This window comes from Octodon degus, unplaced genomic scaffold (genome assembly GCF_000260255.1).
Source record: "Octodon degus isolate 3935 unplaced genomic scaffold, OctDeg1.0 scaffold00082, whole genome shotgun sequence".
NCBI classification, from domain to species: domain Eukaryota; kingdom Metazoa; phylum Chordata; class Mammalia; order Rodentia; family Octodontidae; genus Octodon; species Octodon degus.
In genome coordinates, this window is record NW_004524658.1 from 2,297,762 (window position 1) to 2,324,776 (window position 27,015).

The 27,015-nt window shown below is 36.1% G+C and overlaps 1 protein-coding gene across 7 annotated transcripts in view; it reads right to left on the minus strand.

The window, feature by feature from the left end:
• The window catches only part of Gtdc1 (glycosyltransferase like domain containing 1), a 369,221-nt gene that overhangs the window by 77,559 nt on the left and 264,647 nt on the right, over positions 1 to 27,015 (minus strand). For 6 of the 7 annotated variants that reach the window (XM_023721409.1, XM_023721407.1, XM_023721410.1 and 3 more), the window contains exon 6: positions 15,939 to 16,289. The exons of the other annotated variant lie outside the window; for it this stretch is intronic. In XM_023721409.1, coding sequence (XP_023577177.1) covers positions 15,939 to 16,289 — 351 coding nt within the window. The remainder of the gene's footprint in view (positions 1 to 15,938; positions 16,290 to 27,015) is intronic. 7 annotated transcript variants of the gene reach the window in all.

Sequence of the window (27,015 nt, forward strand, 5' to 3'; positions counted from 1 at the left end):
TCTAGCAGCTCAGACTTGTAGTAATCCTCCTTTCTCAGCATCCCCAGTGCTGGGATTATAGGCATGCACCACCACACCTCGTTTCAGTGCCTGGCCCTCTTATTTATTTATTTATTTATGTCTTTATTTATTTATTTATTACAAGGTTCTAGCAGCTCAGACTTGTAGTAATCCTCCTTTCTCAGCATCCCCAGTGCTGGGATTATAGGCATGCACCACCACACCTCGTTTCAGTGCCTGGCACAGTGCACCTGGTGTTCCAGGGCCAACAGGGCATGCATACAGGGGATCAAACCTGGGTCCTTGTGCTTGCCAGGTAGGCACTTAGACCACTGCGCTATCTCCCCAGCCCTGATCCTCCCTGTTTGCTCTTGCTGTTTTACTGTTTTCTGCCACCATGAACTGCTGCACTCTGCCAGGTGCTATGCTGCCTTGGAGACATCAAATTATGGACTGAAACCTTCATAAACTGTGAGCTAAACAAACCTTTCCTTCCTTCATTTTGGGCGTAGATCCTGTGTCCTAGAAATGAGAAAAAAGCAACTGAGACAAGGGAGAAGGAGAGGGAAAGAGTAGAGTGCAGAGCAACTCAGGGGTCAGACTTGCTCTTTTTGTAACAACCCATTCTCATGGGAACTGACTCGTTATGAAAGATGAACATTAGTCCCTTCAGAGGGTGGTACCGTAATGACCTAAGTATTCCCCATTTAGGACCCATGTTTGAATTTCTATCACTTTTTCACTGGTGACCAAGCTTCCAAGTTTTGAAATCTTGGGCAACAAACTGCATACAAACCACAGCAATAATTTATTTTACACTAATTATGATTGGAAACAGGGATATAGACAGCAGTGGGATGAAAATAAAAGAACCTTTGGAAGAGATCTGAGGATAGATGATCCCATTACACATCAGTAAAACTGTCCTCCAAATCCTATTCTCAGATCAACCTACAAATCTGAAATTGGACATTAATCTACTGTGATGGTAAAATGAGAAAATAACCTCAATTTCTAATTCAGGGTAAAATAGTTCTGGGCTGGTACCTCCCTTAGGCACTTGACAGATGCAAGCATTTGTGGCCCCTGAAAAATACAAATACAACTCATAGTTCCCAAAATATTCCCCATGACAAAATGTAAAAAAGAAAAACATATACTCATGGTAAATAATAAAAGCAACATAGAAAAAAAAAGGTATCAGGAAAAAATAATAATAAAGATGACAGACTCACAAAAATTTCAGATTCTGGAATTATCAAACACAGTATATAAAAATAGTATGTTTGAAGGATTTGAAGACATAAGAGTCAGGAACTACTAAAAAGGACCAAACACTTTTGAATAAGTAATATAAACTTTGAATAATAAAAAAATAATTACAACTAAGAAATCAAAACATGCAACTAAGATTAGAGTTTAGGAGATAATTAGTAAACTCAAGCCTATAAAATTATCCAAGATCCAAAATTTAGAGTAAAAAGATATGGAGAATTAAGAAATGGTTAAAAAAAGAGAGAGAGATAATTGAGAACTATCAGGATATAGAATCCTAAAAGGAAAGGAGAGAATGACATGGAGGCAGTAAGTAAAGACACAATAGTAAATATTTCCCAGGACCAACGTAAGACATTCACCCGAAGATTTAATATGTCAAACCACTTCCATGTAGACTCTTCTTGTTTAAAAATAAATTTATTTATTTATTTGGTACAGAGTCTTGCTACACAGTTCAGACTCATAGGATCACCTCCTTTCTCAGCCTCCTTAGTGCTGGGATTATAGGCATGCACCCAGTTTTGGGGACAGCAGTAAGGGGAAAGAACCCAGGTCCTTGAGGTTTCCAGGCACATGCTTAGACCACTGAGCTATCTCCCCAGCACAAATAGTTTTTTTTTTAAAAAAGAAATTCATTGTTAGAATGGGAAAGAAAAGATGAAGAATGCCAAAGACAAAGACAAGATCTTTAGAGTAGTTAGAGAGAAAATTCTGGTGAGGTAACTTCAAGGTAACAAAATAAATCTAATAAAACTAAGCTTTATCATAGAATTGTATACTCAGAAAAAAATACCCTCAAAGAAATATGAGGAAAAATGTTTTCAAACGAGTTTACCATCATCAGTACCTCATTAAAAGTATAGTAATTCTTCAGGATATTCTTCCAGCAGAAAGAGAGGTTTACTCTATCTGTAAGGTGGGGCAAAGGAAGCAAAGAAGTAGATAAACTTTAGTTTTTACATTAAAAAAATCACTAGGATCTTTACTTAAAATCAAACTAGCATGTGAGCTCCAAATAGAAATATGGAATGCGAAGAAATTATATGTGGTAGAGATTTGTAAAAAGGCAGGCACAGTCAGGATTGCTTACAGACCCTAATATGCTTCCCTTGAGCATCTGAAGATAACCGAGCCATCATGACATCTTGATTTTAGCCAGGAGATACCAACTTTTGACTTCTAGGACTGTGAAAGAATAAATTTCATTACTGAGGCTGCAAAGTTTATGGCAACCCAGAACTTCCACTTCTGGGTTGCCATAAACTAGAAAAGTATCTATCTATCCTAGAAAAATGAGAATGTATTCTATATAAATACTCCTACGAAAATGTTTGCAAGTTTTATTTATTAGCTCAAAATAATAGAAATAAATCATCATACGAAGAGTGTACAAATAAAATGTGTTAGATCCCCACAAAGAAAAATAGCTTAGATCAGAAAAGAAAGATGTCTTAGGCATGCTATCTCAAAAGTGAAGGGAATCAGATGTGAAAAAACTACATATCATTATGAATCTGTTAATATAAAGTGTTCAGAAAAGGTAAATCTATACACATAGAAAACAGGTTGATGTTTTCCTGGGGCAGAGTTAGAATGATTAAGGAGAGAGCATGTAGGGTTTCCTATGTTAATGAAAAAATTCTAAAACTCGATGATGATGATGGATACATACCTCTAAATCTATAAAAACTTAATGAACTATATATGTAAAATAGGGGAATTTTTCAATAGATGAATTATACCTCACTGTATTAGTTTCATGTAACTACAATAAGATACTGGAGGCAACAGACTTACAAAGAGAAAAAGTTTATTTATCACATAGATCTTGAGATCCACAACAAAGTGAGGTGGCCCCATTCCTTTGACCCTCAGATCAAGAGGCCAGATGGCAATAGTGGATTGCATGGAAGCAAACCACTCACTCACATCATAATACAGGAGATAGAAAAACTACTCAGAAGACCCACTAAGCTCCATCTCTTAAAGGTCCACCAATACTTTACCTACCAATCCAATACTTCCAAAACTGCTATTTGGGAACCCAGCCTTTAACACATGGGCCTTGGCTCATATTCCACTCATCTTGCTCATTCAAGCTGTTTATTTATTCAATACTACAAGGGACTGAACTCAGGACATTTTCACTGCACTCCATTCTCAGGCCTTTTAGTTTTTGAAACAGGGTCTCTCTAAGATGCTGAACTCAAACTTGTGATCCTCTTGCCTTAGCCTTCAAAATATGCTGGGATTAAGTTGCGGGGCATTATACATTACTAAAGCTGGTATTTTTTTTAAAGTACTATGCAAGAAAATATAACAATTGTATAGATAAAAAGAACACCTTGCCTAATCCTATCTTTAAAACTACATAATTCCTACAATGTCTGACTAATATACATTACATTATTTTATTTATTTAATCAAAAACAGATGGATACATGGGGGTTGAATCCATACCTTGGCTATCATGAATAGACTGATTATATTTTCTTGGGATATGCACTAAGTAGTGTGACACTTGCTCACGCACTTTTAATTTTCTGAGGAACCTCCATACTATTTTTTATAGTGGCTGTAGTAATTTACATTTCCATCAACAGAGTATAAAAGTTTTCTTCATGTCCAATTCTTAGCTTTTTAAAAATTTTGGTAACCATTCTACTATTCTAGCTGGGTAATATGTCATTATAATTTTGATTTGCATTTCTCTGAAAGTGACTTGTTGGCTATGTGTATGTCTTCTTTTTAAATGTCTATTCAGTCAAGACACTGGGACATTTTTAAATCAAGTTTTTTTTTTCTTGTTATATAGATACTGTATTGCTATTCTTAAGCAAAGGCTCATGGCAGCCATCTTGTTAAAAACGGAAATAATTTGTGATATTGTCAGTGTGGGTGCTTGATGTAAGAGCTTCAAAAAAATTCCATCCAGGTTTAGTAATACTCTAACAATCATAAAAATGTTAGGGGACATTTGGTAGCCTTTTATAGACTTCATTTACAAGGCAGATGCTGCTCCTTAGAAGTGTTTGCTCTGTAGTTTAATTCTACTTTTCTGTACAGTATGTACTTGTTTTGGGTAGGCTGAAAATGAAGACGAAAAAAGACGACTTTATTTAGCTGTTTCTTTTTCTAGAAGAATTAAGAAAAAAAATGACTTTAAGCAATAAAAGATAGTGGGCAACAGCAGTAATCCTATGTGAGCTACTGAAGTATTCTGTATTATTTACTAAACATAATAGCTAATGCTTGTTTATTAAGTGCTTCTTCTTTTCCAAGAACTGTACTAACTCATTTAATCCTCAGAATAAATCTACAAGTTACGTACTATTATTCCCATTTTACAAAGAAGAAAATTAAAGTTAAAGAGGGAATGACCAGTCTGAGGGAGCAAGGTAGGTAAAGGATGACAGGTTTACAAGACATCAGACTCTAGTATACTGTAACTCTCGCTACAGCCCACAGAATTAGGATAAATCTAATGTTTAAAATAAGAAATTTTAAAATGCAATTAGGGATTTAAAATCTATTGTTAAAATTTTTTACAGTAGTTGAACATATTTATGCTGACAACCCATTTGTATTATCCAATCCTAACTGCTTATCTGAGAGACTTGTGTATCATTTTCCAACTTGAAATCTCCACTTACATGTCAAAAAAAGAAAGAAAGAAAGAAAGAAAGAAAGAAAGAAAGAAAGAAAGAAAGAAAGAAAGAAAGAAAGAAATTTAACCTATTATGTCCAAACAACTTTATTAACCTTTTTTGCCCTCATAGGATCCCATCTCAGTAAATAACATATTTATTTACTTTTTCTGGCCAAAGTCTTCAAGATATATTCTATCTCTTATATTCTTCAGTGTACTACCTCAGTCAACCACCATTATATTTCAATTATTGTAGTAGCTTTTCTGTATTCAGTAAGATAGGTTCTCAAGCATTAAATGGATTAAAATATATATGGTCCATAGATACACTGGCGAGCACAGATCAGAAAGGGAATCCTTTTCCATGAGGTCATCTAAAGTACCAAGCCAAAGAGGCACTGTCATCATCTACAGTGCCTTCCATGTCTGCCCAGCCAGAAGGGGAAAAGAGGGTAGAAAAATGTGAATGAAACATTTTTATGGACCCAGCCTGGAAGTGCTGCAACTTCTTGTTACATTAATTGGCCAAGACATAGTCAGACAGTCTCCCCAAACAAGTGGAGATAGAACTTGGAAAACAGGTTCCAGCCACCTTCCCCACTGCCCCCCCCCCCAAAAAAAAGATAAAGACATTTGGGGGAAGAACCAATACTATTTTCTACATCTTCTTATTCTAGAACACAGGCGCTTGCATCACAATTGTGAAAATGGAGAAAGCAATTTCTCCCTTAAAAATATTCTTGTCAATATCAAGGACTGACCACAGTAGAAGATGATAGGTGCAAGGATCATGTCTAATTGTAATGTTGAAATACTTTTCTGAAAGAGGGAGCTTTTGAGATGTGCTAGAATGTTGATTTTATGCTAAATCAGATGATAAGTGGCAATATACCTCAGACTAATAGAGGTTTATTAGAGTACTGTTTTCTAATGAAGTATCTGAAGGCCTGGTTTCACTTGCAGCACAGGAAATGATTTTGGCAGGTGAAAAATAATACATTGAACCAGAGAGATAAGCAGTTAAAGGTGAATTGTAAGAAATAACAAGAGTTCTACACCAAGTCTTTAGTACTAAATCAATTATTTTTCTACTAAGAAAGAGGAGTTTACATCCTATAGGTGAAGGAGGGGAATTATAGTGATTTTGACTTGTCTGCTAAATAGATTATTTTAGAGGACTAAGATAGGACGGGTACCTTTTCACTTTGCTCTGTGTCCACAGAGACAATTCCAGAAGTAAAAGAACTCCTAAGAGGTGGTTTAAATGGAGGCAGTAGGGTAATGAAAATAAAATAGGATTTGGGGCAATAAATCTTTGTCTATCCTATAAATACCCCTTTTTCAACATAAAAATTCTTTAAAGAACTAAAACAAAGCTTATAAAAGGGATTTGGTGCATTGTTTATGAACTTATCAAGTGAAAAAAACACCCATTCATATATTTTAATAAAAACTTTCAACTAATGTATTTGATTTTGTAGGTATTAAAAAAACTACTTATGAATGAAAAGTTACTGTTTATTAAATTGCTATGTAGCTTTCTGCAAAATAGAATGTTTAAAGATCAACTGGAATCACTTTCCAAAGTTTCAGTTTCTGAAGGTCAAAAAACTATGTAACTGCTTAATAAAGAAGCCAGAAGTACCTCTAAATACCTCTCAGCTCCGATGGGCTTATATTCTGTTCCTTAGGTGAGGTATTAGCAAAGCTTATTTATTTTCATTTCCAAGGCTTTTATTTGCTCATTCCCTTGTGGTAAAACTGATTTCCATGATGATTCCCTTCTTAATTTTAATACCCTTTTTACTCATCATATAGACATAAGAATTTTCCATAAAATAATGAAATCCTTGCAAAGGAAATGAAGACAACTCAGAGAGTAAAATAAACTAACTCCTTTTTCAATTAATTGATCCACTGACATGTGCATATAAGATTTTTTTAAACCTAGGAAAATAAGGTTAATTAACATAAAAAAGCTTCACTCATCTAGATGCTGAATTTTGTATTTTACCCATGCTGCCTTAAGTGCCTTGATTTCCCAGTAATGACCTAGTTCTCCTAATGAGCAACATTAACCCCTGGCTGTAGCTGTCCAGGACTTAATTGTCAACTGCAGCTGAAATAGGGGACTTTGCCGATCAGCAGGTATGCGGTATATTAACTCATGTCATTTCAACCCCTAATAAATAAATCTGTTGCTACGGCAACAGGAAGATCAGCTCTATCAGTATTCTCCCTCCCAGTAACTAGCCCCCCTTCCTCTTTGGGAGGAAACTGCCTTTCACACCCAGCTTAGGAAGAAAAGAAGAAAATTAACTACATAAAACCATAATTAGAAGTAACATCATTTCTCATTCTAGAAACATATCTAAATTAATGAAAAAGGACAGCAGAGAGAGAAATATTTTTGACTAAGATCATGATAAATTATTTCCTTCAAGAAAAGATAAGGCACTACGAGGTATATACATCTTAAAACAAATCTCAAACATTTCACTTCTTTGTGTTTCTGAATTTTCCTCTTTTGTTTATCCAACAAATGATGCTAGCTGGAACAGTGGTGAAGTAGCTAATTAGTGACATACCCAATAATGAAGATGATACAAGGAAAAAAGAAACTTTACATAATTTTATAATAGTTACTACTATTCTACCTTGGACTTTGGCATCAATGACTGAGTTAAAAACAAAAAAAAAGAGAAATCCATTTATTGAACCTCAGCATGGCTAACCTATAAAAGCTATAAGATCTCATTTAGTAGGGATTTTATATAAGGTTTAAAGAATGACGTTTGTGGATGCTTTACAGTAATTTCACAAATGAATTATGGTGAAAGATAGGTAAAAATATTCTATAGGGATCTTTGCTTATGGATTTAGTTTTCAAAGGTAATTTAGACATTCCTTTGTGTTTTTTTTTAACCAGTTGGAGCCTTTCTTCACAATTATTATTACATTTCCATTAAAATAAACTGATTTTTAACCAACCCCAAGGCCCTAAACAAATACCATCATTTAAAACATGCAATGAGCCTCACTTGAAGGCAAGTGGAAAGTGGAAAGTTCTGTTACATGCTCACGTGGTACCCTGGACTGTGCACTGCCTGTGGTGAGGAAACTCAGAGACAGGGGAATTCACACATTGCTGGGACATCAATAAGGGCAGATATCTGTGGAAAGCAATGGACTGAGGGTATCTCTAATGAAATATAATGGTAACTACCATCATGGAAAAATAGAAAATAATCACACATGACAATGGGAGGAAAGAGTGAGTTAATTATAGAGGGGTCAGGTCAACTTGATTGAAGTTATAGTGACTGGGAAGGAGACATATATTAAAATTCACACAATCATACACATGACATAATGTATATAACAAACAAGTTATCCATCTATATATGCACCCACTCACCTACCTGCCCATTGACCCATCACTCATCCATTTATCCTTCTACCCAGCCATCCACTGACCAACCCAGCCATCTGCTATTGACTTACTATTCAATGACTTACTATTTCTCATCTTGCCCACCCCTCATCTGTGATGTTAATATAGTATAAGAATTTGATCAAAAAAGCAGTGAACTAAAAGAAGCAAAAGCAAACATGGACCTTGAGTAATTCGAGTAATTCAAGGTAACAGTCATAAGTGAACCAAAGTTAAAAGCCACCTTTTGCAGGAAGAGTATGTTTACCAATGAGTCAAGTTTAGAGAACTCTGTAACCACATTAGGCAGGAAAGAGTAACAAGACCTTTAGTTTATGACACAGAGATAAGAATATCAAGATAGTAATGACTATAGGTAGAAATAGTACATGCTGACATGGTGTATATCAGAAAGTTAAAAACACCACAAGATGCAATGAGAAACTAAAGGCAGAATTGTACTTTTACATATAATCAAGGACTTGACAAATACCATAGTGACTATAAGGGGAATTACTGGAAATTAAAAATGGAACTTGGGTTAGACTATATTTTTGGAGGTAGGCATGATTTCCATAGTACTCACTTCCATACTATTTATTCAATATCTTGTAATAAAGTTCCATACATTCATTTAATAGTACTAGGTTAGATGACAAAATAACATGATTCAGTATATATAGCAAGTGTTCGACTACAGTTTTTCCCCAAGAATCTAGTAAAATTCCCTACATAGCAGTTTGTTTTTCAAATGCTACAGTTCATTTTAAATTCTGGATGTACAAAAATCAAACAAACAAAACTTCCTCCTAAACTCTAGGCTACTAGGTGGTGCTACTGAAAAACAGCTATGGAAATATTTATTTGGAAACCAGAACAAGTAAGATGGATATTCATAGGTCTGAGGAGGCTGTGATGTAGTGCACTGAGAGGTAGGTAGCCAGACCATCTTTCCCAGAACTAATTTTCTGTGAAGATCATTTCTCTGTAGAAAACCCAGATTATATATAACAAAAAAACAGAATGCAGGATGCTACTATGCAAATGCCAGCACTTTGTTTTCCTGTTCACATCTTGGCACAACGGCCAAAGCCAAATCTCCACATGTACTACTCTACTATAAGGTAATGACCAGTAAGCCCTGGAAGGTTTAAGAAGCCCTTCTCATCCAATGCTCCTAAGTTTCCTATGAGAAAACCACTTTGAGTTTACTGTGGCCTAAAAGTAATATCATCCAATGATCTGACGCACATCCTTTTAGAAGACAGTCGTCATTAGGTTTTCTAAGCTATATTTTTAAATCTCACAGTCAAAATATAAGAGCAATTTATTTTACTACTGACTGAGAAAGCATAATTTTCATTTCATATCATTCATTTAATTTTAGGTAGAATTCATCAAAGTTTCTAAAAATACAGATGTCATATACTTTCAATATTAGAGTACGTAGTTCATTTTAATGAGTCATCTAAGTATACTTCAAATATGCTGCTCTTTCCCAAAGACTGGATCTTATCTTTCCCAACTCTAATCAAGTTTGCATAAATCAACTTATCACTACTTTACTCAAAATGTTGCAAATACTGTACACATCATAAGAAGTCTTTGAACTTTAAATGAAAAGCTTTGACAGTTTCCCCACAGTTCAAATGAAGTCATAGAGATTCTAATAATTTCAAACTCCTTAACATGTCCCACAGCACATTCCTATCTTATCTTTCTAACTAGAATATACTTAATTAAGGGCCACTCATTTAGTTTTTCAGATCAGAACACATTTTCTTATATCACAGATCTTTATTCAGTCATTTTCTAATTACTCAGCCAACACTGAAACATTCCATTTGGTCTAAGAGAGTTTTCTCAGATATGATGAACACTTGTTTGCTATCAACTGAAATAAAATTGCAATATGGTACATTAACATTCAGGGCAAAAGACATTACTATACAAGAACTAAAAGAACAGGCAATTCCAATGGCTAGTGGCAGCCATATTTTTATATATGTGATCATCAGTCACATTTGACAGAGTTTTGCAAAGAATTAACAAAATCTGAGATTTCCTGACACTGTTGAAGATCCTTTAAGCTACAGTATGTCACAGTAATAGAAGAATGCACTTTGGCTTTTCTGCAATGCATACAGACACCTAAGGGAAAACCGCATGCCTTAGCAGGAGTCAAGGCGATGGCAGCAGTGTGAAGCAGGAGACACCCTATTTCTACTACCTGCACTTGCAGTGACAGAAAAAGAAAAGTTTGTTACTCTTATTAATGTTCTTGAAAATGTAGTAAAAGTTACTGATTTCATCTCTTCAATAGACATCTTTTAGTATTCTTTGTGATAAAAGTGGTAATATATGTAAAGCCTACTTATTGAATATCAGGATACAATGGTTTTCTTTTTTTTTATCCTTTTCATTTTCACCCCTCATTTTATTTTATTTTACTTTATTTTATTTTTTTGTGGCCAGCTCAGCCTGCCCTGAGGGAAGGGCTGGTGCGGCACGTGGTGCTGGGGATTGAACCGTGGTTCCTGCATTTGCCTAAGCTTGCCTACATAGGTGCTTTAGTCCACTGAGCTATCTCGCCAGCCCTACAATGGCTTTCTTAAAGAAAAGAATTTGTATGATTACTTAAGTTGTGAGGTTACCAGTCTTCTTCATGAAATACTGAGTTTGGCTGAAAGAAAAACTGCTAGACAAAGGATTGCTGGTCAGACTTGGATCTCTGGCAGACATTTTCTTAGATATTAACCATATAAAGCTGTCACCAAAGAGAACAAAAATGTTTCTGTAATTCTACATTTAAACTTTTAAGCAGCCATTACAATTGTATCTGCACTATGAGCTTGATACCTTATCAAAACTCAAAATTTTCTTTTATGAGATCAGAGGTTATATTAACAACTGTGATGTTTTTGAAACCATACAATGAATTGGGGTAATACATGAAACATCTGCATCATTCTGTGAGCCTGTACTTTCCAAATGAGCAATACATGACACTACAGAATCTATTCAAAATGCAAGGAACAGAGCATGGGGAGCAAAGGGAAGTGGTGTGAGGGCTTGCTTTTCAACTAGTCTTAGAGAGACAGCTTGGCTAGTTTTGGTATAGGATCAAAGAATAACACCGACAATAACCAGGATACGACACTCAAATATTCTTCCCTCTTCCAACAGCACCTCTTTGTGAAACAGGATCTTTTTTAAAAATAAACTTCCAGGGGCCGGAGAGATAACTCAGTAGAATAAGCACTTACCTGGCAAGTGTAAGGGCCTGAGTTTGATCCCTGGTTCCAAAAAAAAAGAAAAATAATAATAAAATAAATAAAATTAAATTAAAATAAACTTCTACCGAAACTGGATATTGCAACAGATTCTATACTTAAAGAGATGTAAGAATCAAGTTTGCTTCCACTTAGATATTTCAGACATACAAAAATGTAAAATCATATCAGCCCTCATTATTATTTTTTGTTTTGAAAATGGTAATTTAAATAAAAATACCTAATTTATGTTTACATGTGTTTGGTTCTTCATTGTTATTTTGAAACAATTTAATATAGATTTAAAGCTTCCCTCCCAGTTTTCATTTCTAACACAGTAAATATTGATAGGTAAAATTCGATAATCAAGATCCCTTTGGTGCCACACTAATTTTTTTAAGACTGCGAAAAGGCTTGCTATCAAATGAGAACCAGGAGAATCACTGCCTTGAGAATATAAATGTCCCATACTCTCTAAACTTATTTTTTCTGTGCCTCCAGATTGTGTATGTTGGGCCTAACACCATGTAGAGAACATTTACATAAAGCTTGGGAACAGGTGTACTATTTCAAGGTTAGTAAAATATTTAGAAAGAAAATAGTTAAAAAACAAGCATTGCCAATTACCGTGTATTTTCTTACAGATCTTTCTCTTCAAGTCATTTCTATTAACCATGCCTTGCATAGACATTTATAACAAAACATTAAAGGTTGGGTAGAAAGTAGAAAACAAATTACTCTGCAGAGAACCCAGCCACTCTGTTAAAATACTGTCAGTTATTTATCTACTGTCAGCAGAGGTTGCTCTCTATAATCCTCGACAAGCCGATATTCAGAAAGACTGAAGACAGGGGCAAACCTTGCATTTAGAGGCCTATTCTCATACACAGACATTTTAATACAGATTTAAAGCTAGAATGAATCTCCTAGAAAATGTCACTTTTGATTTTGATACATATCCTAGCAAGTAGGCTCTACATTTGGTTGACTTAGTACAAGATATGTTAGAGGCTAACACTATATTTTAAACCATTCATGATCCAGCACAGAATGAACACAATGAGGTCAGCATCACTTCATTTTTAGAGCTGACTACCACAACAGCATGATTTCATGGATATATTTTTTATGATAAGGAGAAGAGTTTTATTTTTGTTTTGTTAGGCAAAGTAATGACAGGGCTTAAGAACCCTCTGGCCCTCCAGTGTCCATTTCTCCTTCATATTCACAGGGGCAACAACTACTGATGCACTTTCCTCTCCTGAAATACTTTCTCTCTGAAATAATACATGTGGACACAACAGAAATGCAACAGCCTGAAAAGCTTGCAGGGTACTTCAAAGAAAAGCCACCACTGAGTAGGTAGTTAAAGTAACTTACACTGTTGGAAAGGATACATAAAGCATAAAGATGGCTGAGGCACAAACTAAGAGAGCTACAACAGAAACACAATTTTGGCCCCTTCCTTTAGAATGCGATTTGTATTGACTGGTCAATGGTATGATTTCTACCCATATGATTAGGGTTCTAAATAAATGTGTGCTTGTAGCTGGGATGTTTGATGAATGCTGAACCAGAATCTTAATTTTCTAATTCATATTCACCAATTAAAAATAGAATGTATTTTTATGAGCAAATTTACATAAATCAGATGATAAAGCATCTACTACTAAGGGGTAGGAGTTCAGCTCACAACATTTGCATATATTCTCCTAAAGAAAATATAGGCGTTTTAGATTTTCATTGAAGAGTCTTGCTGTGCTGGATCTCTAATGGGCTTAGAACAGTAAATTTTGAAGAAACTGATTGCTACCCCTGTAGCTAGTAAATGTCTGCCTAGACCCAGTGGCATTTGAAAAAAGTGTTTTATCATAAAATTATCCCAGCAGAGTCCATTCTGCAAGATAACATCATCACCATCATCATCAGTACTCCACGCAGGACCCAACAGCTCTGGCACAATATTGCCAGTCATTTATCTGTTGTCAGCACAGGTTACACACTGTAATCCTTGACTGCCTCGGAATTAGAATGTCTTTGATGTCCCCACAAGAGTTTTTTGCCCGAAGGCTTTACCAATGCTCGGCGGCTCAGTGTTTATTCCTCGTAATCTTCCTCTCATCTCCAGGCTAGCAGTGACAGATGGTTATGGGCACACAATAGTATTAAGAGTTTGATATTTTTTTTATGCTGTGCTCTCTGTACAACAAATAGCTATCAGACGCGGGCCAGAGAGCTGACATGGCTCGCTTAGGTAATGGCAAACAAACAGCTCGAGTTGATGCTTTCTGTCATTTCCCCTCCTAACCCTGCTTGTTTTCATTGTATACTCTCAAAGGTAAACTATATTAACCTTATAGACTGTTATTAAAAAGATATATCTATATGAGCATAAAGTGCTTTTCTTTTCTCTTTTTCTTACTCTTTTGATTATGAAAGTAATACTGCTGACATATTGAACAAATATCGAATGTCAACATAAATTTTTAGTGTGTGATAATATCCCCCTTCATATAGCTGTGTGTCAGGCGGGAACCCAAGGATGATGCATAGCAGTAAATAACCCAAACAAAATTAGTTCTCTTGTCAGCTTCTACCTTGTATGTCCCCAGGCATCAGTAAAATTGACTGCACGCTAGATTTTCAAAATTAGCCCTAATGTTAGCTATGTGTCTGGCAACCTCCAAGTTTCCAATGTTCTACTATATTACCCGTAAGGATGAATGTGTTACTTTTATATTTTGGCACTTACTCTTGCTGATGTGGCTTTTTTCTCTCTTCTCCAAATTAAAAATAATTTAGCTTTAACAATAAGAATGTGCACAAACATAATGCTGTATCTCTTTAAGCAACTAACTTTAGGCAATTAAATTAAATTAAAGCAAAAATACAAAAAGGAAGAGAGGGAATTATTCAATTTAATATTGTTAATTTTATTAACATAGCTCGGTCTTATTTTGTGCAAAGTATTGAATAACATGGTTCTCACTCTTCCCTCCATATCACTGTTTAGTAACAGCAGTCTATAAATTAATTAGCATTTTTATGATAAATCAGAACCAAACTTTTGAGAACTGATTTTCTTGCAATAATTATAATTTCAGAGTCAACCAAAATCAATGGAATAAAAGAAAAAGCTTTCAGAAAGGAGTAAATGAGGACATTTATTTTACCTTCAAACAGGTTGATCTTATTTAGAATCACTACATTTTTAAATAATGTAAAAAATACCGAACACTGTCACACTCTAAGTAAAATATGATTTACAAATGCGACTCCCTTAGAAAGGATATGCTGGACATGTGGTGAGGAACAAACAAATCCAGAACACACTCCACATCAACTTTCAATCCTAAAATTTTATGTTTGTATATTTAGAATCAAAGATAAAAATCCCTTTAGGTACCAGATGCTGCAGATCAGCTGGGAGGACTCTGGAGTTTAATGTGCTGGAAGTCAAATCCTCGGCAAAGGCGCTTTGCCCAGCCGGTGTGGTGTGCTTATTACTTTACCTGCAAACAGTTGCTCTCAGAAAATCTGACCTAATGATAAGCCCAGGATCTCTGCAATAAAAAGACCGTAATCTGTGGGGAAGTGAACTCTAATCAGGCCACATGCAGATTAAACTAACTGGGAGGAATAAAAACTAGATTAAAATGTTCCTGCCTAATAGCAGAAGATTATCAGGACATTTTACCTTTTTAAATCCTAATTTATAGGAACAAGGGTTAAGTTTACAAGTTCATATTTGGTGGGATTATATACTGCAGTTGATTTTTCTCTGTTTGAAAAGATCCTTCGGCTAGATAGTATTTTGTTTAGTACAATACAGAGACATTTGGGAGAAGGAAAACAGTTTTCCATGTATTGACACATGTTATGACAAGTAAAACAAAACTACCTAGCTGACACTGATTAAAGCAGTAGCAAATAACAGAAACTGTTCTTGTTTTAATGGTGATATTGTTTTAAAAATGTATACATGTAAAATTGTTTTGTGGTTATGTGAATGTGTGTGTGTGTGTATATGTATCCAAAATGGCATTTTATATGTTGCAACTGCTTAAGATTTGAATTTCTGAAAGTGTCTGGCTACTATTGTTAGTTTAACAAATCACTGCAAATAGTTATTCTCTTAACTCAAATTCCAAACACAGAATATTTGATTATTATCATCTTTCACTATGTTAGTAATATGATAAGAAAGTGATCTTTTTGTAAAGCCATGAGGACAGCACATCAATAAGTCAATCACTGGAATATAGTCCTATTACCAGGTTCTACTCAAGTCCACATTTTGACTTACCACCTGTGAGGCCAGACAACGTGCAATGGTCTTGGCTGTTCACCAGCTCCACCCAAACTGCCAAACGAATTAAGAGTCAGATGTTGTGCATCTTCCCCACGATGAGATCTTGAATTATCGGATGAGTTTGCATGTTCCAAGTCTGACCCTTGTATTGATGACTTCTCCAGGTTTTCCCGTGCAGCATGAAGATCAGCGTGTACACTGTACAGTATATTAAAATTCTCCAATAAACTCTCAGGAGTTCTCTGCTCTGGTTGTGCAGGAAGGGCCATGGCCAGATCAGCACTGCCATTTCCTTTAAGGCTGAGCATCTTCTCTAAATGGGTTATTTTGTGCTTGGGCATGAATCTGTTACAAAAAGGGAATGCAATATGCTTTTAGTGAAAAAAAAAATGTAAAATTACCCTTACCTTTCTATAAGGACAAGATAACTGCGCATAAAGCTGAAAAAAAAAAAAAAACCATGAGGATGTCCTAACAAAAATTTTAGGAAGAGTTTCATAGAAATTAACTACTGAGATGTGGTTCAAAGGTTTCAAATTAGACAAAATTATCTTTGAATGGTTTCCAAGGAGTTTCTGGGGAACATAAAACCTCCACTGCACATACAATTAAATATAAGACTACTGAAATAATTTATCGTTCTTCCTTCACTCATCTTCCTGCATTTCCATTTTATGTTTTCTAGTTACCCCACAATACAGTTCTTGTTTTCAAGCAGCACGTTCATTATCCTATAAAAATGTTTGCTAGTTCCTAGGCTACTTCTTACCACTTCTCACAGACTACTTTGCATGCCTGGACAACTGTGCATACTTTTGGTCAAAATGATCTTGCTACTGTTTTTCTGAACTACATTTAATAACCATTTCATTACAATTTCTTCCCTACAATATCTTACTATAATGTTTGTTATGGGACAATATCAGCACTTTCATACATATTCAATATCTGTTTCTTATTGATAGCTGTTCAGGATCCATTACTTACTGATAGAAAATACAATGAAAATCTTTTTTTTTCCCCCGTGGTACTGGGGATTGAACTGAGGATCCTACACTTGTCAGGCAGGTGCTTATTCTACTGAGCTATCTCCCCGGCCCCAAAGAAAATCTTTAAAATTCAAATGTAGCCTAAAATATGTTATCTATATATGCAAACACTGGATCTCTTATTGGGGAGAAAAGCTAAGAGTGCTGAGAACACGGTGGAAAAGAGAGCTATGAACAGGTAACGGACCCATATTGGATTATACTGTATCTAAAATATGGACATTCTAAGTTTTTCAACTCAAGTGAAGAAGAAATTAATCCAATCTAGGGAATCAGGAAAGTCTTGAAAGAGTCTAATGCATGGAATTTGCAAGTTGGGTAAGGTCTGGATTGAAAGAAAAGCGTCATCAAAGGAAAGGGGTAGCAGGATCATGAACTCTTCTGAGAGTAACTTGTAATCCAAAGAGGCTCCTATGTAAGTCTGGAGGGGTAGACTGGGCTACATGACCAAGTGCTCTCTTGAAGTTGCTGAAGCCCATTTAAGGATCTTTACCTTTTCCTGAATCCTTAAGCAAGTAAGTAAAAAATGGACAATACATATATTTGGGGCCAAGAAGGTAGAGGAAAGCATGAAAGGGAGCACTAAGTCACATTTGGAAGAACAGAAAGATAGTTTGAGAGAATAATGGAAACACTATGGAAATGAATCAAGGGCCCTCAATGAATGTGTAAAAATATGAAACACTGCAAGGTGCTACAGCAATAGTCCTCTCCTAGGTCACCACTGGCTACTCCTATGGAGTCCCACAAGTCCCTGTGTTGTGACACAGGAAGAAACCTAAGGTTTGGGTATATGCATGAAAGAAAAAAAGGGAGAAAGAAGGAAAAAAGGGTGAGTAAGTAAAGTTGAATTTTTGCAAAATGGGGCATGCAGACATAGGCATAGTTGAGAACTCTTGCTAAAAAAGGAAACAGAACCCTACCAAAAAGCATCTAGAACCATGAGAATGGGAAAAAGAATAACACCTATCATTAACGTCAGGATTCATGGTACATGAGTGTGTGTAGGTGGAGGTCTAGTAAAAGATGTGTCTAATTCTCTATAAAGCTGAAGTGAGGAGGGAGAAATGAAGTTGAAAAAAAAACCTAGGTGGCAGCTGTGGAATCTAAGGAGTTGTGTTTCTGAGGCATTAGGGTAGGTTTCTATTTCAAGTTAGGTGAGCAGAAGTGGACATAGGGTTTAAGAAGTCAGTTACAGGACCAGAGTCACTGTGTTCCTAAGCAGGGAGCATTAGCAAACAGGGACAACTCATGGGAGCTTGAGTCAAGGCCTCTGGCTGTATGTATATGCCCTGCACACTCCAGCACCTGAAAGCTTGCTTTGGGAGTGTCTACATTTGTCTCATTAAATGTATATTCTGAGTCTAAATAGGAGAAAAATCAACTGAATATATGAACCACCCAACAATAAACAGATGATTGTATACAGATAGATAAAACACAAAGAATGATATTCTCTTCTTAAATATGATGTAATAAAGTGATAAATCAATCACTGATTTAAAATGGGAGGGAGACATGATTATATCTGCAGATCTCATGGGTCTAAGATTGTTAAGGGGACAAATGAGTTTTCTTCTTAAAACAAACTGAAAACACCAAAGGGATTCTAAGAAGCTTTAAAAAAAGGTTTACACACCTTTGTACTCTTATTTTGGAGGCTGTGCTAGGGGTCTAAGCCTTACCTGAGCAACTTGGTACAAGTCTGCCTCAAAATAAAAAAAAAGCTGGTCTTAGTGATGCACACCTACAATTCCAACATCAGTGAGACTGAGATGGGAGGCTTGGGCTCAATGCAAGACCGGCCTAGGCTACATACAGTACTAGGAAAGTCTGAGCTATATGATGAGACCCTATCTCAAGAAAAAAAGAATTTGCTTTTCTAATCTTAATTTATCACCACAATAGGTAAAAAAGAAAATGACTATGCCAACATCTTCAGCTTCTCCTGAACAAAAGAAATATTAAGTGAAGGAACATCTGTACATATCTGAAAAACAACAATAAAGCAAACAAATAAACCATTTGCTAGTGTCAGATAAATAATGTCAGGCAAGCTTAAAAAGGATTTTAACAGAATTATATTTAGTGTAACAAGTATTCAAATTAAAAATCTCAAAGGGCATGAAATAACATATCTTCATTTTAGAAAACAATCTCATGACCCCTCTTACTCATAAAACCCGTTCATATTGGCCAGCATGTGAGCAAAACTACAAATTAAAAGAGATGGGAGATTGGTTAAAAGGTTGTAAACAATGGAAATTGGTAACTGACAAGGAATTTAGCTCTGGGCAAGGTGCTAGCTCTCCTTTTATTCAATACATTTCTTAAATGTTCTCAAAGAAGACTAAATTCCCATGTTACCACAGGCTGTGGATGACTGACTTGATAGGTAGTAGTGAATAAGGACACGGAAAAGTTCAGTAAATGGGACAGGAACAAAAGAGCTTACAAATCCCAGAAAGCTGAAAAAAAAAAAAATCAGAATAAACCTTGTATGCAAGTTGGAGACAGTGAAAAATCATCCTGAGTTTGACAAGACGAACAAATGCTGCTTTGACCCAGCAAACTGATGTCACTTAGTGCAGAATCCAATTGTAAAGGGAGGGAAGAAAATGGGCCTGTAGAATAGAACACTGTGAATGCTGATTTCATCAGGGACACTCTAGAACTGTATATGTTTGAAAATTAGAGAGTTTTTATTTTTTATTTTTTTTGAGAGTTTTTAAAAGAGCAATAATAATGATTAAGGCAATAGAAGAATTGATTTATGAGGACAGATTAAAGGAACTAAATATGAATAGCCTAGTGAAGTGACAACTAGAGGGGTACATAATAGGAATCTCCAAGGAAAAAGAATAATTATTTAGCCTAGTACAAGGGGGTATAACTAGGAGTAATGAGATGAAATTAAGAATGGGAAAATTTAAGTTGAATTTCAAGAAAAACTCCCTCATGGTATAATTTATTAGCTCATGGAATAAATTCCCCATGGAAATGTGACAGCTAGGGAAACTGAATAACAGAACTGGATAAAATACCAATAAATAATATAGATAACAATTGACTACTTGAAAGAAGGTTATAAGCTATGCTTCCCTTATATATAATATCTTCTCACATTTTTTCTTTAATAGTCTATTTATTAAAGTGATTGCCACCAAAAGAAAAATTTAGGCAGTTAGCTGAATTTAACAGGATACCTCCTTTAGTGTATGTGTGGGTGTCCTAAAACACTTCGATTTTCACATACTCTGCAGCAATAACAAAGGCAAAAACGAAATAATTTCTTACTACTTTGTTTCAATAGAACTGCTCTTTATTTTTAAAAACAAAACAAACCAAACCTCATCCACCATCCTACACAGAGACTATTCTGATTCTCTGTGCCATGAAACTCACATTTTCAAAGACATGTTTAATATAAACAATTTATTGCCATAATAGAAATAAAAAAAAAGTTTATTTCAGCTTTTCTAAATGTGGCTCTATGGTCAATTACTTCACATCAATACCAAGATCAAATAGGCATAATACTAACAAGCAGTTTGCTTAATAATAGTCACCACACTAATTAACCCATCCAGAACATTCTTAATCAGACACTATTTATAATGTACAGTTAAAAGAAGCCTGGCAATAAAATGTTCTATGCTAAAAAAGAAAATAATACCACCATGATGGATAAAAACTGGCCTTTCCACGGACCTGGATAGAATGCTTGTGCATCCTGGCATTAACTCAGCAAAGTAGTTATGCAAATAGGCACATGTCCGAACACTTCCTTTCTCTTCTCCAGCTCCAACTCTGGTGAAGGTGTTAATGAGAAAAGTTCCTGGGGTAAGAAGTGAAAGTGAAAAGAGAGCCTCAGAAGAAAATCAGGACAGTGCTGTCTTTTGGAACATATGTCAGGGTTTCCTTTTAACGATCCACTGAATTGTATATATAAAAAAAATACTGCCCATCTCACTCCTAGACCATCCTAAATCTTTCAGAAAAGCCATCAGAACTTGCTTTGGTTTTTAGAAATGTTCTGATTACCATAGTATGTTCCTGTCTATCCAAGGATCCCTGTCCTCCAATTTTTTCTAACCAAAAGCCAATATGGGAAGCAGAAATAGGCTCCTTGCTGCTGCCTCTCTTCTCAAACTCTTCTTCCTCCCGCCATCCCCAGCATGGCTCCAGAGATGCTGCCACAAAACCCGAGGGCTGCACTATGCAATGTTTAGTGACATGGTAGGAACAGTGCCTTGTAGACCGAAACTTACATCACTACCTCTCATCGCTTACATGTCTGGACACACAAATCTTAACATTGGACCCGGAGGAATGGACAAATGCCTTAGTAGAGCCTAGGAAAAGACTAGGCATGAGAGGAATCTTAAATGATGTTCAGACAGATGGTCAGCCAAGGAAGCTCCCTACAGATCTTAGTTTATTTTTGTTAGATCTGAGAGACTAGAAGATATGTAGTTGACTAACAGAGGTGGTCAAGAAGGCAACAAGATTAATTTCTATGTTGTTGAGAGGAATGTCATACCTTAAAGTATTTCTGGTGGGATATACTGTTCACAATTGCCTTTCTAGAACATTTCTTTAAAAATATGTACTACTTAATATAGTAAATCCAACCTATAGAACCTTATAAATAAAAGTAATACTTTTGCCAAAAAATGTATATGTACTTTAATAGTTTGCTGCACAAATAAATGTCTAGAAGCTCATGGCCACCACTTTAAGCTCCTTTTGTAATTGCAGAGGCCAAAGGTCAGTTGTATGAATCTCATAATGTCTCCATAAATTTAGTATTAATATATTTACTTAAGTTTTTGTTTTTCTGATGCATACATTTTTTTTGGCAGATTAAATTTGTCCATGAATCAAAGCCATGGCAGAGATTATGAGTAGTTGTGTATTTCAAAATAGATTTGAAAGGCAGCAGGTGACAAAAATTATGCAACATGGAGGATAATTAAAGACAAAGTGTGTGTAACTGATCAAAGATTATTCCAAATTTGAATCAATGAAGAGACAGCAAAGTGTGAGCACTGAAATAAGGAAAGTGGCCTGCCTGTATTTCATGACTGACAGAGACAGCACTGATGCAGCTCAGCCTGCCTGGATGCAGCTCTGGTTTGCAGGAGGGGGAACAGTATTGGTACTGCAGTGTATTCTTGGGTCTTGCATTTCATGAGGTATGTTAAAAGTAACACTAATTTCAAGGGACACATAGAAATGGTACATCAAAGAAGAAAAGCAAGGATAGGACAGCCTAGGCTAAATACATTAAACCTTTCTTCATTAAATAAATCTTCAAAGTACATGCTGCTGTATACTATAAATATGTCTATTCACTCTTCTGTCTACTCAATAAATACTTGTTATATATCTATTGTATCATAGGAGCATAATTATTCTTTCCAAAATCTAATACTTTATGGGACAAGAAACTTCCCTAAAGTGGTAGCATAAGGACTAATGGTCAGCTAACAATAGTCTATGAAATGCTCAAGGAGGTCACAGAGAGTATCTGGAAAGTACAGGATAGTCACAAAGGTGGTGACATGTTTTGTAGAGAAGAGATGGTAGGGCAATGAGAAAATGCATTCACTGGAGAAAAGAATAAAACCCAAACCAGAGGCCATAAACCAGTGTGACCTATTAGTAGATGGTAGAAGCCTCCCACCCAAAAAAAAAATTAGGAGGACTCATGAAAAACATGGTGAAATAATATATGGTCAAAGGATAATAAATACGATAACAGAAAAAGTATCAACCACTTTCATCAAAGTGGCTTCAGTAGATTCCTGGATAAAAACCAAACTTGGGAGAAAGGATGCAAGAATGGAAAAAACAAACAAACAAAAAAAAAACCTTTCCCAAAACTAACTGGAAAGACATATTTAGACAATTCAGTGATCTAAGGTTTTGGGTGATTTATAACAAAAGCTATTCATAGTTACCAAACAATGTGTTAGAAATTAATTACAAAATTAACATTTTTAGAATTCAGCCATATAAGCAAATAGCAAAGATAATTTAAAAATCATGTTAGCCCACATGTGTTTAATATATCAATTATATGGTGAGCAGATTTATGTAAACTTATGAAGTATGAAAGTGAAAATCTTGACACAGCATTTCAATGCATACACATTTACTGACTATACCTCTTGTCACACTATCTTTACTAAATAAAGGAATCACCACCAAGGAACTCCATCATAATTCAACTATGTGTTTGGAAGCCACAACATTAAACAGAAAGACTGACAGGCTTGCTTGCTTGACTGGAGCATGACTGCATGCTCTTCTTTCCTGGTGATGGCTGAGGGATAATATTCATAAAGTAGGTGGCACATGTTTATGAAGGCTTTTCAATAACAATCTCCTGGCAGAACATTATGTGAATAAACTCAAGTCATAGATGAGCCAGTCACAAACCACATTAGTTAGTATAAATGCTTTAGAGGAACAGACATCCTCTACTGTGGCTACTTGGGTCACATCATTTTGATGTTTGTTGTTTGGTGCCTCAAATGTATTTTGTCTCCCATGGTACTAACTTTGAAAGCCAGCAGAAAATATTGATAGCAATGTGTGAGAGGATACAAGGCAAAAATGTCTTGTGAACAGTGAAGAATTGGTGATAAGATAGGAAAACAGGATCCACACACATTAGAATGAGCAAGCAAATTCCCCTACTTACTGGGCTGAGGAAATGCAGCCTAAAGCTGAAAGAAAATTGGTGGTTATCAGACTGGCCTCATTAACCATGTCTGTGCTAGACATGAGGCAGTGAGAACAGAATCTCACACTAAGACTATCAGACAGGGAAGCTCTGGCTTTCTTACCCATTTTAAATATTTATGATTTCCTCATGTCTCTCCTTTCAGTAGCCAGGATATAGTCAGTCATAAAGAAATAACGGTCCTATTTTTTTATTTTCAATATCATTTCTACAAGTTATCCTGAAAATCTAACATTTTCCAGATAACTTTATGTACACTATTTGCTGGCATGGCTTCTTCTGGCAACACAGTATATGTGATTAGTATTATTTATCTTAAATAATTACACTTCAACTCCCCAATTTCCAAGTGTTTTAGCCTTTATACGGTGCTAATATAACTTCCTACTCATACGAGCAGTTTATCTTATTCAATTTTATAAAACCCCTTTAGGATATACTCCTTCAGCACAGAAAATGCAGTCTATGAATGCACAAGAATAAGAAAAGCTAAATTGGGTATTGTCAGAACAAATGTTTATCCAACTTACTACCATCCTTTTTAACACGGATTTCAGTGTCCTTACTCTCCCCAAAAAGCTGTCTAATGCAAAACCTAAACTGTCTACTTTATGTAAACCTTACTGTGGTAATTCAATACAGGTTGAGTCATGTGCTAAACTCCAGAAGGGGAATCTTAGTTTTCTACCTCCAGTCTTATTCAGTTTCTACCCAAAGGTGCTGAAATTGCTTTTTGATTACTAACGTCACCACTCCACTTCCTACAGTGCAATGAGTGTCTCTGCAGCACTCCATGTCTTTGCTTTTCTATGTAGTATGAAACTCAAGGGGTTATTCCTAAGTCCATCTTGGAAAACACTACATTCCTTAGTCAGCCAGTAAATAAGTCACCATGTTGGATGTGACAAAAAAATAACCATTCAACAGCTATTTAAGCTCCTTCTATGTGTAAAAGGTTATGTCTGCATTTGTTAAGTTTTGTGAGTGGTATTTTGTACATACTTGTTTTGGTCTTGTAGCCCCTGAAATTGTAAATTACCCATATCATTTTTAGCTAAACTATGTTTACTGAATTCATCACTCAATGAATCTAAATTTTCAAAATTTATAATTTGCTCATTTTTTTCCTTACAAACTGAGAGAGAACATTTTAATAGCTTCGTTCTACTCACGTACCTTAATTTCATTATCAAACATAGGGATCTGAAGTCCTATCTTTCAAAAAGTGGAAGTATTTCATATGTATATATGATTGTCTTGGTGTTTAAGGACTTAACTTATTAGCAAGTAACTGTTCACACTATTGGGGGAATCTCATGTTTCCTGCAATAAAACAATGAAGGAAATCTAAAGTAGTCTCTAGTCACATTTATATCTTGTGATTTTTTTTTCTTCTTTCTTTTTTTTGAGAGTAAGAAACCATTATTTAGAGGTAGAAAATATAATGAGAAAATGTACTGGTATTCAAGAAAGTATCATTTTTTTTTCTTTTTGAACAAACTTAAGAATTCCCTTAGGACAATGCTTCCAATTGGATGCTTTCTTTTGGAGCATAACATAATTTTATTGGATATTTTGGTGAGCAAACAGGAGAACATGGATAACAAATAGCATAGTGGGTGAAATTTCCTAAAGACACATCAGGAGAATAGCAAAGCAGGAGGAACTGTGTATCTCTGTTGAGAAAAAAGAGATCACTATAAGAGAATTGTCTTAGGAAAACTAAGAGAATTTCAAGGACAAAAAGGATAAAGTGGGCCGCGTTCCGGGAACCCCCAGACCCAGTCCTAGCCCAGGAACGGTGAGTGTGTGGGAGAGCTACCGGCTACCCTGTGATGGTGGGACCTACTGGTTCAAGCCCAGGTGCCACAGCATGGGTGAGACCCTCTTGCACCCCCTTGGGACACCCCCTCAACACTCCGCAGCACCTCCCCTAGCCTGCCCACTGAATAGGAATTTTTGCCACGTTCCAGGAACCCCCAGACCCAGTCCTACCACAGGCCCAGTGAGTGTGTGGGAGAGCTCCCGACCACCCTGTTCCAGTGGGACCTACTTGTCCCAGTCCAAGCACAGCAAGGGAGAGACCCTCTTCCACCCACATGGGACATCCCCCACCACTGTGCAGCACCTGCCCTACCCCGCCTGCCCAATAGGAATTTCTGGCGCGTGCCAGGAACCCCCAGATCCAGTCCTAGTCCAGGCCCAGTGAGTGTGTGGGAGACCTGCCTCTCCCCCCGACTCCAGCTTGTCCAGACTCAGGTCAGGCCTGGCATAGAGGCCTGGGATGAAACCCTTCAGCTGTAATCCTTGCAGAGTGTAGGGGACAGAACCACCCAGTTAGTCCCCAAGCAGAATATCTTGCCAGAGGGGCACAACAGGTTCACCCCCAAGGGAAGCAACAGGATGGAACTGATCACAGCAGCCAGACCCAAGCCAGGCACAGCTGGATAAATCCAAAATTTATAGCTCTGCACCTGAACTTCAGTAGGTGCTAAGGTTATAACTGCAATAAAGATTTACAACAAAGGTCAGAAGACAGTGCTACACCACAAAATGACAACGAGAAGGAGCAAAATGCAATGTCAGAACCCAAGTCCACCCAAAGCAAGTGCAGAGGACACTAACACAGAACAAATTGGGAATCACACAGCTGAAAGCAATGAATCAACAGGTTCTGAAATAAAGAAACAGCTGCAGAAAGGTATAGAGGAACTCAGATTGGAAATAAAAAAAGAAATCCCTGAATTAATAACATCTGCAGTAAGAATCAAATGCAAAAACATATGGAGGAAACCCAATGCCCACCCAGAACAAGTGCAGAGGACACTAGCCCAGCTCAAATGTATGAATTAATAGAGTCGATGGTAAATAAGCAACAGCAGAAAGTCATAGAGGAACTCAGAGAGGAATTCTTTTCTACCAGCTCACCTCAAATGTACGAACTAATAATGTCGATAGTAAATAAGCAACAGCAGAAAGTTATAGAGGAAAAACACAGAGTGGAAGTCTTTTCTGAAATAAAAAAAGAATTCTCAGAACTCATAGCATCTGAAGTAAAGAATCAACTACAGAAACATAGGGAGGAAACCCAATCTGAAAAACCACTGCAGTAGAAGAATTAATAACTGCTTCTAAAGAAGACATTGATAAAAAAAATAGAGGAGAACAGAAAAATGACGAATTCCTTGAATGAGCAATACAGGGAAAAAATAGATCGCATGAAGCAGAGTCAAAGAGATATAGAGGAAATTAAAATCTCAATCACAAG